Source organism: Cyrtonyx montezumae, unplaced genomic scaffold (genome assembly GCF_038088225.1).
Source record: "Cyrtonyx montezumae isolate F1298 unplaced genomic scaffold, pur_monq_1.0 scaffold_9, whole genome shotgun sequence".
Taxonomy (NCBI): Eukaryota; Metazoa; Chordata; class Aves; order Galliformes; family Odontophoridae; genus Cyrtonyx; species Cyrtonyx montezumae.
In genome coordinates, this window is record NW_027072100.1 from 2,367,411 (window position 1) to 2,382,089 (window position 14,679).

The 14,679-nt window shown below is 50.6% G+C and overlaps 1 protein-coding gene across 1 annotated transcript in view; it reads right to left on the bottom strand.

The window, feature by feature from the left end:
- The window catches only part of RALY (RALY heterogeneous nuclear ribonucleoprotein), a 110,915-nt gene that overhangs the window by 3,417 nt on the left and 92,819 nt on the right, over window positions 1-14,679 (bottom strand). Inside the window, exons 2-7 of the mRNA XM_065754078.1 lie at window positions 14,196-14,460; window positions 10,128-10,200; window positions 2,834-2,881; window positions 2,553-2,713; window positions 1,337-1,450; window positions 924-1,069 (exon numbers count right to left, since the gene is read on the bottom strand). Of these exons, the coding sequence (XP_065610150.1) occupies window positions 924-1,069; window positions 1,337-1,450; window positions 2,553-2,713; window positions 2,834-2,881; window positions 10,128-10,200; window positions 14,196-14,451 (798 nt within the window). The 5' untranslated portion in view covers window positions 14,452-14,460. The remainder of the gene's footprint in view (window positions 1-923; window positions 1,070-1,336; window positions 1,451-2,552; window positions 2,714-2,833; window positions 2,882-10,127; window positions 10,201-14,195; window positions 14,461-14,679) is intronic.

A 14,679-nucleotide genomic window follows, 5' to 3' on the forward strand; every position in this document is an offset into this window, starting at 1 on the left:
TCTTCTCAGATTTAGCAGGGGTCACGGATTTCAGCTATGGGGCCCCAGAAACTGAAACAGTTGAAAGACCCCATTCAGATCCCTCATCCATCATGACTCCAGTGGGGCAGAGTGGAAGAGTGAGAAGATCTGGCCACCCTCCTAAGATTTTTGGCCATAGGTAGAATGAAAAGCTACATGGTCAGCCCAGTGACGATGGGGTGAGACAGAAGAAAGTGAGATGGAGAGCTCCATCCTCACTTCTAGTGCCACCCATTCTGTGTATTGGGAATGGCCCACAAAATCTGCTCCCTATGCTCACCAGTCCTTATTCAGGGCAAAATAGGTTTTGTGTACGTCACTATTTGTGCAAAATAGATTTTGTGTACGTCACTAAAGCTGACGTACACAAAATCAGGCTAGCAACACTCAGAGGAGCATGCTGCCCTTGCTATGGTTGCTCAGCATCACACACAGTGGCCTGCTGAGACTTCATAACCACACTTCTGCCATTAAGGTGTCCATGGGACAAAAGGGCATTGCAAATGTGTGTTGTTAGGAAAGTGCAGTTAACACAGCACTGTCTGTCTTTAACATGTTTCCATTCATCTGAGATCCACTTCCTTTGGAGCAAAGCAACTTAATTACATTGGTAATTAATTGTTTTGAAATAAAAATAAAAGTAGTCTGAATTTCAGAATCCAGCAGTGTTTCACAGTGCGTCAGCGTTTCTGCAGTTTTACTTTTTTGTTTAGATTTACGAGGTCACAGCTTTTGCAAGCCACAGAGAAGTTAGGAAGGACAAGGAGTGAGCAGTCATGGGATTAAAGACAACAGTTTCCTTATGGGAGGAGAAAACCATTTTCCCGGAGGTTTAACCAGTTCTGGTAAAACTGTGGTCCCTTGCTGAATTTTCTTGCCTGGAGGGACACAGCCTCTCTTACCAGTTCGTCTTCACACTCATCCCGTGCAAGGCCCTCCTCCTCTCCCTCATCCCCATTCAGCGGCTCCTCCGTGTTGACCTCTGCCTCTGACGCTGTGTCTTCCTGTGAGACTTCGCTTTTGCTGCCATCCACCTTCTTCCGTACCTCTGTGAGAGCAAGAGCCGAGGCATCAGGATCAGGGAGCGATGGCTGCCTCAGCAGGCTGAACCACGCGGGCCCTGATTGCCTGGGGGCTGCAGGAACCTCTTGTCCCATCTGAGGGACCTCCCCACCTGGAACCTTGGGGAGATACTTCAGCATCAGTGCCCAGAACATGTTACAAGCCACGACAGCTTTGCAGAGCAGCTCTGCCATGGTCTCTGCCCGCCCTTCAGCAGCACCCCAGACCCCCCCACCCCCCCCACCCAACTGACCTGTGGATTGTTTCTGTTCCTCAGCAATCTGCTCCAGCCGGCCCAGCAGAGCATCGATGTTGGATTTGATCTGTGTCAGCTCAGTTTTGATGGTTTGAAGCTCGCTGCACTTCACTTGGAAGGAAAGGACAGAAAGGTGTCAGCCAACATGGGCTCGGCCAAAACTGGACCACAGACTTTGCTGAGAGCAGCAATGAGCTCTCCTACACTGGGGCCTCTCACAGAATCATTACCTTTGGAGCCTTAAGGTCCAACCCCAGCCCCTCCCCAGGATGCTCACCAAAACATATTCCTCAGTGCCATATCTCACCTCTTCTTGAACGCTTCCAGGGACAGTGACTCCACCACCTCCCTGGGCAGCCTGTGAGAGTGCACTATCCCTCTTTCTGAGTAATTTTTCCTAAAACAAAGCCTGAAGCTCACCTGGTGCAACTTGAGGCCACTCCCTCTTGTCCTAGTGCTGTTAACTGGGAGCAGAGGCTGAGCCCCACCTCACCACAGCCTTCTTTCAGAGAGCTGAAGGTCTCCCCTGAGCCTCCTCTTCCTCTCCAGACTGAACCATCGCAGTTCCCTCAGTTGCTCCCCAAAAGACTTGTGCTCCAGACCCCTCACAGCTCCATTGTCCCTCTCTGGGCACACTCCACCACCTCAGTGTCTTTCCAGTAGTGAGAAGCTGCCTTGGTTTCAGTTGGGACAGAGCTGTTTTTCTCCATAGTGTCTGATATGATGCTATGTTTTGGTTTTAGGAGAAAAACAATGCTGATAACGCATGTAGTTATTGCTGAGCCATGCTGTACAGAGCCAAGGACATTTCAGTTTTCTCAGTTGTTCCTACTGTCCTAGCAGCGAGGGAAGGCATGAGGAGCCAGGAGGCACGGGGAGCCTGAGGAGCTGGGAGGGGTCAGAAACAGGACTGGCCAGAGGGATATCCCACACAACATCCTGCACGGGGCAGGACCAGGCTCTTGGATGCACCTTCTCTCCCATTGCAGCACTGGTGGGGATCAAAGGATAAGCCCATGTGCTTACCCCTTCCCCTGCAGCATCTTCAGCTCACGGGCTTCTGAAAAGCCGTCCCCGTGCTGCTGGCTGCAGTGCTTTGGGGTTTTCCCATGTTGTGCCCTGGCAGCACGCAGCCCCGCGGGTGCCTGGCTGGAGGCTGGGGGCCGTGGGGCAGATGGCAGGAGCAGGCCCTGAGCTACACGCACACACTCACACTTGAGCTTGGCTGAGCTGTTGGCGATGGCAGCTGATCGAGCGAAGAGCTTGACGGGGAGCGCTGCCTTCACGCGCCGGACGAGGGGAATGGTGACCCGCGGCCGCTTCACTGGAACCACCCTGGGCACTGGAGACACTCGGCCCCGGTACTCAAAAAGCCTGCAGGGACACGAGGGGAGCGGGAGCTGAAGCACCACGGCCCAGGTCCTGGCAGCTCAGACCGCTGGGTGCTGCTGCCGGGAGCCAGGCCCCCTTTGGGATGTGGCGTCCCCGGCTCACCTGTCGTAGAAGTCGTCTCTGTAATAGTCGTAGTCGAAGTCATAGCCGCTGCAGGAAGAAGCAGGATAGCACAGGTTAATTACTGCTGATGAGGTATTCCTACAGCCACCACCCACCCCACCTTCAGGGTCCTGACGGCTGCCGGGTCAGTCAGCGCACCGCGGGGTGATGCTGGATGAAGCTGGGGCTGCCTGGGGGAGAAGCAACAAGTGCAGATGGGTCAACACCTACAGAGCGGGGCTGGGGACAACTGTGCACACACTGCGAGGATGTCCACTTCCAACTGGAGACCAAGTCCCGGAGCAGGGGCAGCCCTCCAGACCGGTCCACCTGGCAGAGGAGTTTCAAGCATGGCTGAGGGGCTGTGTCTGTTCTGCACTGGATCACCTGCACCCAGGACACTGCTGACATCGCTCCCTCCTGCGCTTTGTACGCAGGGACCATGCCCACATCAGGAGGACACAGCCCTAAATGCCCTGCTGCCACCCTGCCATGATTCTTGTTTGTATCATATACAATTGGTAGGGAAGAAGTCAGGAAGAAGGTGATCTTCATTCATTTGACGTCTTTGCTCTTGAGAATGTTTAAAGCTCCCTCCTCCCATTGAGACCCTCCTCTTATCCTGTGTGCTGGCTCCAGAATTACTGCTGGTTACGTGGGAAGCTGTGCTGCTGTGAAGGAAGATCTGTGATTGTAGCACCTGAAAGCAAAAGGTCTGTCCTGTGTCATGAAACCATACAGCACTAAGAGGAAGAAGGAGATAATGATGGGAAGAGAGAAGGGTGAGCACTCAGTAGTGAATCTGGGGGGTGAATTTGGTGTCCTGCATCTTAGGGAAGGAGTGACACAAAGGATGAGTGGCTGGCCAGGATGGCTCCTGGACAGCATGGTGCAACCTCAGCCCAGGAACTCTGTGCTGGTGTTGGCCATTCCGCCCTGTATTTTGGTTTCAGTGATGTATTCTCAGCTTTATCACCTCTCCTTCTGACCTGGCTTGAGGACACTGTGCCTGCTGGCTGCACAGCAGCCTCCCATCCGAAGCCCTGTGTGATCTGTATTTATTCCCTGGTGCGCTTTTCACAACTGAAAGGGAAAGGTAATTCCTACTGCATCAACTCTTGCTGGAATATAAGCAGCCTGTTCGTATGGAAAGAAGAGATGTATTTTTTCATGGGGTGTTATCAAGACCAATAACTTTACTTCCATTTGGCCTTGGGATGAAACCTGAAAATATAGAAAATCTCCAAGAACAACAACTGCCCTCGGCTCTCCAATCTATTTTGATCACCAGGCATGTTTGACTCCAATTCTGTTTGAATGCAATAAACACAGAATAGAATCAAAATAGGATGTCATTTGAAAGGAAAATTGAATGAGGACGCTTCTATGCTGTCAGACTCCCACGCCTCCTTTCTTTTTCTTTCTTTAGCTGCAGCTTAAATGAAATCACTACAATTCTGTGATATCTGTCAAACCTGACAGGCTCAGGTGAAACGCTCCTGGTTGCTCCAGCAAGGCCACCAATGTGCTCTGTATCCATGGCCAGGAGAGGACACTGGGGAGACCTCCCCACGCAGCTCACAGGCTCTGGGTGTGAGGAATCAGGACCAGCTCTTTCTGGGAAGCTCACCAGGGCTTGGAGATCATGAGGCAGCTTGAGACCATTTCCTGATGAGCAACTCAAAGCCTGGGGGGCATTTGGCACAAAGCAGAAACACCCTCACTGCTTTCTTTTCACCTTTATCACATGTTAGGTGCTGTATCTGAGCTGTTTTTTCCTCCAGATCTTTGCTCCCCACCAGCAGACCCACGGGCACAGAGCAGGGTTTGCTTGCAGCATGCCTGATGTGTGGCACGTGGGGTCCAGGGCCAACTACTAATTTTTGTGGGTGGAAAGTCAGGATGAGGGGAATCATTATGCCCTGATACTCTTCAATTAATTTCCAAAAGGAAGTAGATGATTAATTATTCTGGACAGTTGGTCCTGACTTCCCCCAGAAATCAGTGGGATGTATCTTGTTTAGCTTTAGCCAGTGGGAATGTAAACACATCCCAGCACCTCCAAGCAAGAGGCAATTCCAGGCCACGGCATATCACAGCCAAAGGCAGACATCTGAAGTCATGGCAAGCAAACTGCACTGAAGGAGGTCTTCTATAATCCACTGAGCACAAAAGGAGTCCAGACAACCAGACTCCATGAAAGCCCCGACAGAGTGGAGAGCTGAATGTGTCCAAGAGGAGTCTGCCTGCGACTCAGTGCGGTGAGGGATGGCAAACACTCTGACCTTAGCTTCTTTCATCACCTGGAAACCATGACACAGCCCTCCAGGAAGGCAGAGGACTTAAATAAAGCATTTTTCTGAAGTCTGAACCCTGCTGTAACACGCCATCCAGGTCATGACCGGTCCTGCAGGAGGCTGTGGGAGGAGGGGGGCAGCGTTGGATGCTCTTACCAGCAGCCTTGGAAGTCAGGCACAGAGCAAAGGGCAACTCTTCCAACATGAGAATAGAAAAACGCCAGTTAAAAGCATCTTAGCTTTGGTGATTTGTCTGGAATGTGCGTGCCCAACAATTTCCCTGCACGTAGGATAAGCCTTCCTGCGGTGGATGAATCATTATTCAGTGACCTCACAGGGCTTCCTTTATGTACATGAATAATTTTTTGCCATTTTTCAATCAGTTGCTGACATGGTGCCCTTTAAAATGAAAGCAGGGGCCATCAGAGAGAGCGGCAGCAAAAGCCTGTAAGGCCATTCAGGCAGCACGACGCTTCGGACTCCTGATGCATTCCTTGTGCACTGTTTTTCTTCAGCAATTAAATCTCGCTTAGCAATGACTCACAAAGGTGCCGAACCCACACATTTCTAATTGAAGGGCAATTGTTTTCAGGTGCTGCGTTTACATTACATTTGAGGTGCTGTTTCTGAGCACGTGAAGCTGAGTGGCTGTGCTTTTAATTACCTGGCCCATCACAGGCGACACGTTGCGCTCAGCTCGCATCCTTACATTAACTGCACAACCTTAATTAGCGCAGCAGTAGAAATAATATTCACTGGAAAGCTACTTGGAAAATCTGGCCATGATTAAATAGAGAGCTTTTAAAGCCCTGCACATCTGGTGTGTGAGGTTCTTTCCTCCTGCAACTAGCTGAAATAACACGAAGCTGGGACAGAAACACTGAAGTGAGCCCAGCGTTTCTGAGACACTGGGGATGCAGAAGGGCCGCACAAGTCCTCACCAGTGCTGGACCCGAGGGGTACTGTTGTCCAGCTCTGCTCTGCCCTGGGGCTGTTTCTAAGCCCTGTGCTTGCAAATCTGGCACTGAGACGCACAGGGGTGTGATTGCTGTGCTGGTTGGAGGTGGTGTGACTGCAGCTTTTGGGCTGAGGTGGGTACAGTAAGGGATGTGAATGCCAGCTGGGCTGAGGACATTATCCAGCTGTATCCACAGGCTGCAGAAATGCAACTGGAGGTCTTTGCCCACCATGCTGCATGGCACTCAGCTGCTCCTGCAGGACCTAGGTTGTCCCAAAGCTGCCTGTCATTTTAGCACCAGCATCACAGAGGTTTGTGGTCAGTACAACCTGCCTGATTGCAGAGCCATCTGCTCCTCACAGCCCACAGCAATGAGCAGCCAGGTCCCAGCACAGGAGGGGCACCGACCCCAACATAACCCAAAATACCCCAGGAAATCCTCTGGACATGAAGATCTGGAGGGATCAGGGCAGTACAGTTGTGGAAGCAAGGTTTTACACTGGCTGGCAGGCTGGCTTGTGTAAGGCCACCTCCAAAAACTGATGATGGTGTGAACCTGGGGTTATGCTCTACCTTTTTGGAGCTGGATGGAAGGATACTTCCCAAGGGATTTCAATTAAACACCTAAACATATCCTGGGGCTGATGGATCAAATAAGACTGTCAAGCTTTTGGCTTCCTTTGTGTCCAAAATGAGATATCCTTAGTCTTGCCTGCTCTAGTACTTGCCTCTCACGCAGGCTTGGAGCGAGGCAAAGTAAAACTCAACCACTGAAAAAATAATCTTGTGTGTTTAACACAGCATTTCTACAAGTTATTGTGCTGTGATTTTTGAAGCCTAACATTCAGAAAAATTTATGGTTAGGAAATGCTATAACCATGGCTCACTGCAAACCTGGGTTCCCCGCTTTCCACGAGACAGCATAAGTACTGCTAGCCCAGATGGCAAAGTTTAAATCTGTCACCAACCTGAGATGAAATACTGCTGAAGCTCAGAGCAGACTCTGGCCCATATTTTAGCACACCCATATCTGTGGTAGGAAGCAACTATCTATCTGTTCAGCTACATGGCATGCTGGAAGGCTGAAACACTGATCATTTCAACAGAGGATTAGTGGTCAAGGCACAGATGAGGAATAAATGCTGACAAAGAAATGCTCTATCATATAATGTATGGAACGAATTGATTTGCATTATGGCATGATGCAAGTTGTATGCATACAGCTACGTAGAAGGATTTATGTAATCTCCATTTCCATACAACAGTGGGGATGATGCACAGATGTGCATTTTCTCCCTGCAAAACTAGAAGGCCAAATTCTGGCTAAGGGCCGAGCTGGGTTAAACCTACACTAAGTGTCTTGGACGAATCTGCAACCAGTTCCCTCCCCTGGCACACATTCCCTCTTGACCTATCGCTGTTACCTGGGAGCAGGGGCTGACTCTCACTTTGCACCAATCTCCTTTCTGGGAGTTACAGAGGGTATGAGGTCTCCCCTGGGCATCCTCTTCTCTAGACTGAACAATCCCTCAGCTGCTCCCCACAAGGCTTGTACTCCAGCCCCTCACAGCTTCACTGCCCTTCTCTAAACATGCTCCAGGGCCTCAATGTCTTTCTTGTAGTGGGGGGCCCAATGCTGAGCACAAGACTCAAAGTGCAGCCTCACCAGCTCTGGGTGCAGGGGGATAATCACCTCCTGCTCCTGCTGGCTGCACTGGTATTTCTGACACAGACCAGGATGCCTTCTTGGACACCTGGGGACACTGCTGGCTCATGTTCAGCCAGCTGCCAGCTAGGACCCCAGGTCCATTCCCCCTGCACAGCATTCCAGCCACTCTGTCCCAAACACGTCGTGCTGCCTGGGGTTGTGACCACAGTGCAGGACCAGCACTCGGTCTCACTGACCTTCATCCTATTGGACATCAGCCTGTCCAGATCCCTCTGTAGGGAATTCCTACTCCCAGACTCATTGACACTTCCCCCCAACTTGGTGCCATCTGCATATTTACTGATGGTGTACCCAATTCCCACATCCAAATCATCAATAAAGATATTGAACAAGGCAGCCCCAGTTCCTACCCCTGGGGAACACCACCAGTGACCGGCCTCCAGCTGGATGTGACTCCATTCACCATCACTCCCTGGGCCCAGCAATCCAGACAGTATTTTACCCAGCAAAGAGTGTAACTGTACAAGCCACAGGCTTCCAACTTCTCCAGGAGACAGTGGGAATCAGTGACAAAAGGCTTTGCTGAAGACTAGGCAGACTACACGTACAGCCCTTCCCTCATCCACCAGGAAGGTCACAGAATAAGATGAGGTTGGTCAAGCAGGACCAGCCTTTTGTGAACCCAGGCTGCCTGGGACTGATCCCAGTTGTTCTGCAGATGCTGTATGATCTCACTCAAGACGATCCATTCCACAACCTTTGCTGGCTCGGAGGTCAGGTTGACGGGATGGTAGTTCCTCAGATCCTCCTTATGACCCTTCTTTACACCTGGGTGTCGCATTAGCAAGTCTCCAGTCATCTGTGACCTCTCCAGTTGACCAGGACTCCTGACAGATGTTGGAAAGAAGCTTGCCAATCACCTCTGCCAACTCCCTCAGCTCCCTCAGGTGTATCCCATCTGGCCCCATGGACTTGTGATAGTCCACGTGGAGCAGCAGGTCTATGCAGGTGATGCTGCTCCCTTTCCCAGCATGACTTTCCTGGCTTTAGCTGGGGGAGACAGAGGACAGCTGAGCCAAAACAAGCTTAGTGGGACAACCATCATCAGCCCAGTGTGACCCCAGCCACCCTGAGAACCCACCACAAGCTCTGTGGGGCTGCTGGGCCCTGGTCCAGCATGGAGATGTATCCCTTTCAGCTGCAATTCAAGGCCACAGCAGCCTGGCTGCACTGCTGTGGCAGGGTCAGCAGGGCCTGGCCGGTCCTATGAGCCAAAGTGGAGGAAAAGCAGGGAAGAACATGCTGGTTGTGGAAGGGAGGGAGAATTTGCCTTGTGAATGCTGCGAAGAACAGAGCTGAGAGGCTCGGGGAAGGTCTCAGCAGATGCCTTGGGGGTGGTGGTGGGTGGGTTTCTGAAGCTCTGGTGGGTTTACCTACGTCAGCATCACACTTCACTGCTAAGGTTTGCCATTTACTAGCACTGTGCTATTGGACTGAGTCTGGATCATAGTTTTTTTCACTTCTCTTCATTACTCTCACTTCTTTTCTTCTTACAAAAAAATATCCCCCACAGTTCTCAAGATTTTCTTTTGTTGCAATACCCACTTACAACACTGATAATGATTTTATTTTTGCTTTCCCAGCATCACTCTTCATAAATAATCACTCAGTGCCCTACTCTCCATGTAAATACAATCACAGAAATTTATAAATAAAACACATTTTGGGATCTTGTTATTTGTTTCTGGGCTCTTAAACCTCCAGGGTGCTCTCAAAATACCTTTTCAAATTTTCCTTTCTGCAACCTCAGGAGCAGGAACATGAGTTTCTCCCACACTCCCACAACTCCAGACTGTGGGTTTCAATGAAAATCATCAGTTATCATGAGAATCATGACGAAGCCACTAGAGTTGGCAAGAATGACACTGGAGGCTCAATCTGACATATACCCTACTTCTCCCATAGACCTACTCCATGCCCCTTGCTCTGTGTTCCCTGTGTTTCCTGAAGCACTGCCTCCCTTGGGACTTCCCCTGACCATCTCCTTGTCACCTACAATTTTGATCTGATGACTTCCTACAGCATTTGTGGGTCAGGCCATGCCCAGGTGGAGTCTCACAACAGCACAGGCCTTGGTCAGCCCTGGCTCTGCCACTGATTCATTCATCCCTTCAGCCCAGCCCTGAGTGGTGTTGCAAGGACCGGGCTCAGAAAAGGCCATGGGAGGAGAAAACCCGACAAGACAGGAATGGTCCTGATACCTGGGGTGGGCATCAGGGAGATCAGGGCAGCAGTTTCAGGAAAATCAGCCCAGCCAGAGGGAAACAGCAGCCCAGAGGCCTTGGGGCCAGGAGGTACGCAGTGACCTACCTGTATAATGTGGAGGCTGCTCTCTTCAGCCCTTTAGGTCTGTTGGGTTTAGGTTCCCCGGCCATGTTGATATCTGCAAGAACAAAGCTGCGACATTACCTCGTGTGCTGATGAGAGCTGTGGAGTGAAGCAAAGCCCCGCTGCACTCTGCTGGGACAGACCTGCTGCTCCCCTGCCTTCCTTCCGCTGGTCCCTGCTGGACCTTCACGGGAAAGCAGATGTTTTCCTCTTGCTCTACACAGATACAAAACACTTATTTTCAAAGTCAGTGCCTCTGGACACGCTCAAACCCATGTACACAAATTCAGGGCAGGCTTCCCAGGGGAGCTCAGTGCTGTTACGATAAGGCACAGAATACAGAAAACTGCTGGTAGTTCCACTTTATTCCTCGCTCTTTCTGGAATAAAAATGAGTGTTAAAGCACAAGCCACAAGTTGCCTTGGACTGGGATTCATTAAAAGGTGCATGAGCTGTTGGGGCACGCACCCAATTGATGTCTCAGGCACATCTCTGATGAGGGGCAGGGAGAATGAGCTGCTCTAATCTGTGGAGGAAATTTCTCTCCTCGTTCTCACTGCCAAACATGTTTTTGGCATGGGAATAAAGTGATAGAACCAATTTCATGGGGGCTGCAAAGAGCCTGGCAAGCCAGTGCTAAGAGTGACTGTAGGTCAGCCTGTCTCAGTGCTTCTGGACACTGCAAATCATAGAATCTTTTGAGCTGGAAAGGACATTTAAATATCATCTGGACCAACTCCCATGCAGTGAACAATGACATCTGCAGTTTCATCGGGTTGCTCAGAGCCCCAACCAGCCTGAACTTGAACATCTCCAGGGACGAGGCACCCACCACCTCTCTGGGCAGCCTATACCAGTGCCTCACCACCATCATTCTAAAGAAACCTTTTCCTTATATGCAATCGAAATTTCCCCTCTTTTAGTATGAAATCCTCTCATCTAGTCCTATCACAACAGCCTGAGGCCCTGGAGGTTTCTTCTGTCAGGGATAGGAAAGGACAACAGCAGCCATCTGGGGTGTGTGTTACCATCTTGCTTCTGGAGCTGGAAATGAATTGCAGTTATTTGCTTAATGGATGTAGCTCTCCCTACCTGCCAGGCACAAGACATGTGCTCAGCATCACGTGTATGCCCTAGAAATGTGTGCCTTGCAAGCAAAGGCACCACCACCCACGGTGGCCATGCTGCACATTGGCACGTTCCCAAGTGCCTGTTTTCTTTGCTGCCTTTCACTCTCCACCGTTCCACACTCAGCTGCTAAGGGGAATGTAGAAGAATGTTGAGCCTGAACAAGGATGTGAACAGGACAGCTCTGTGGGTGGCTGCTGCCACCATGGATGCTATGCATGTGGTCGTCTTTCTCTGTTGGAGCAACACAATGCCTTTGGCAATGCTATAGAGGAAGGGTGGAATAAATTCCCCTGTGGTGCATCCCAAAGTACATCCTTGCTCAGCTCCAGTTGTACTGTGAACCCCTTCTGCTGTCAGGGTGCATCTTGCAAACTGCCAGTCACTTTTCCTGAAAAATCGAGAGCTACTGACAGCACCATGCTGACTGACACCCTTCCAGGGAGACGCAATGAAAGCCGAATGGTGGATAACGCGGATAATGACAACAATTAGCTCAGTGTGCTGGTATGCACTGCTAGAAATAGCACCACAGGGCCTTCCCTGGGGCGTGCAGTCATGGTAGGAAATCTTTGCTTTCAACCTGTAGTGGTCATGAGCAGTTAGAACACCCAAGACTCCCCTGACAATGAACACAAAGAGACAAAAATTCGGCATGCACATCAGCCTGGACAGATTTTGTATCCCATTTCCATTCTGGCTCCCTACTCCTCACCACTGAATCTGCTTGCTCTGACCATGGAATACATCCCCCTGCCCATAACCAGGCCCCTTCCTGCAGTAAATGAGGAGGTTGGGCTTTGTCTAGTGAAACATGGCAGGGCCAGGTTACTGGTGTGGATCCAACCTGAAGTGCAGACCTCCTTTGCTGAAATGGTGACAGCCTCCTGCAATGACTGGGTTGTCTGGGAACCTTTGCAAAAAGCACGGTGGTTGTCAGGACTTGACTGACAGAGCAGTCCATGACCTAGCAAGTGACAGGCTGCAGACACAGCTTCCAAACACCTCAGTTTAATGATGCATTTACTATCATGCTGATCAGCTAAAATGCAAGCCTGACAGTTTGCACATCTGCATCGGTTGTACCCACAGGTTTTGGTTTGAAGATGCTAGCATGCCCCTCCAAGCCCTGCCCATGCACAGAGACAGGGACAGCCTCACCAGCAACACACCTACCATGCCCAGGTCTCATGTCCCATCCCTTTATTTCCTTCCACATTAGGGAGGGAAATACAACCCACATGGCTGTGAAGCCATGTTTTTTAGAGGCTTTCTACCTTCTTCTGTGTAAAGGCCTTTTCTAATCACACTGTTCAGTGTCTTTATCTCTGCCTCTCTGCTGGGTTCTACTGAAAGAGGAGCAAATCCACATTTATGCTGGGCCACGAGTATTACAGGAAAGCATGCAGAACTATTCTGTTGTAAGATTTGATCATTAAGAGAAGGCAAATGAAAGGGAGCTGAATCTGCATCTCCTCCAGTGTGTGAGCAGTTCTCACAGCTGCAGCATGGTCCTTTTGTCCTGCTGGCAGGGCAGACCTCTGGGACCAGCACCAATAGGACAGTAAACAGTTCCAATCGTGGCCCCTTTTTGTGGGCATCTCTCTCTCCAGCAAAGTGGCTGTGTTGCCCTTGCTTAGCTGCACCTCTGACAGCAGCATCAGCACGAGCTCCTCTGCTCCCCAACACCTTGCTCGTCCTTTCTAGCAGTGCTGCAAACATGTCAGCAACATCTGGGCTGCAGCAACCCTGGCACACTGCACCTCAGCTCTGCTTTGTGATGACAGCATGAGAAGTGAAGAAAAGTTTCTGTATTTGAGTAAGCCATGGATGGAAACAGCACAGTGGCTCAAAGACATGACCTAGCACACAACTTCCTATTTCTGACTGCTGTGCCAGCAGGAGAGTGGGAATGGGTTCCAAATCGCTCCTCTGTGTGTCCAATGACTGCTGCCTGCAGCAGAACTGGAAATAACAATTTTTCATTAAAAATACTGCCTTCAGTTCCAATTCTCAGCTTAGAGTTGGTGACAAAGGCTTCTCAGCATGTGACACTTCAGAGCAATCTGCAAAACAAGGATGCAGCTGGGAGCAGCTGTGTTGGTTTTGTTTATTATTTCTTATCACACAGCAGTGCAGACAAGGAACTTTCACATATCTGGTGGGGGGAGAGTTATCTCATTTAACATCAGCTGGCTGAAGCTAGTCTGACACAGTCCGAGTTAAGATTATTGCCTCTCTTGAAAGGCAAGGCTAAGGCTGGTACCTTGGTACCTCCATCTCAACCTCAACCAGGCGTCTCAGGCTCAAACACAGAGAAGCTCATCTCTGCTGAACACAGAGGATGTCTACGTGGTCAGACGTGCTGAGACACTTGACTTCTGGATGGTGAAAAAAATGGGTTATCAGGTCCTCTGGTAGTGCTGAGGGAAGCCATACAGGTTATGAGCTGCTGTTATTTCAGTCCAAACCTTCATTTCAGGATGCCACATTTTTTTTTTTTTTTAATCCAGAGTCCCCTCTGCCTCTACAAAGTCCTTTGGACAGTGGTCACAGTCCTGAGGGTGCTAATACACCTGGCCATGCCCAGGTGAACCGCACCCACAAGGGCCCAGGAACGTGAGCTGTGCTGCAGGACAGTTCTGATGCTGGTCTGTCTAAAAAAGCTCTGTCACAGCCATTCCTGAGCCTGGATATGGACCATGCTGTTCCTGCCCCTTGGACCAACACGCCCCCAGGCCTGTCTCATCACTGTGGGCCTGCTGGGTCATCAGTGCGCTGTGACTGCCCCATTCACCATCACCTGACCCTGACATAGATCCAAGCTGCATCCCAACCTTGGTCCAGCCATGCCCTATTCTTCAGGAGACAGCTGGCCCCTGTTGCACCCGGATGTCTACAGTGCCTGCAGAGAAGACTTACCCAGTGTCTGGCCAGCAAGCACGCGCCCGTTCTCACCCAGCACAGCGGCACGCGCATGCCTCTCGTTGGAGTACTGTACGAAGGCATAGCCCTTGTGAACGGAGCAGCCCACCACGCGGCCGTACTTGGAGAAAATGGTCTCCACATCTGACTTCTTGACCACAGCTGTGTTGAGATTGCCGATGAAGACCCTGGAGTTGATGGACTTGGGGTCATTCTTGTTCGTTATGTTGCTCGTCTGTACCTTCAATGACATCTTGAACACCTGAATGAAGAATCAGGAGTCAGGAAGGTGTGCAAGGGAACTAGCCAAGTCTTACAAAAAGGGGAGGGGAAAAAGGGTCCCATGATGGCTAGAGCAAGGGGACCAGCTCCCCAATTACAGCTGGCCGCTGGAGACCCCTCTGTGCTGGACAGGGACTGCTGCAGCCAACACAAAGCTCAGCAGAAATGTATGGTTCATAAGTTCATAAGTTCATAAGGT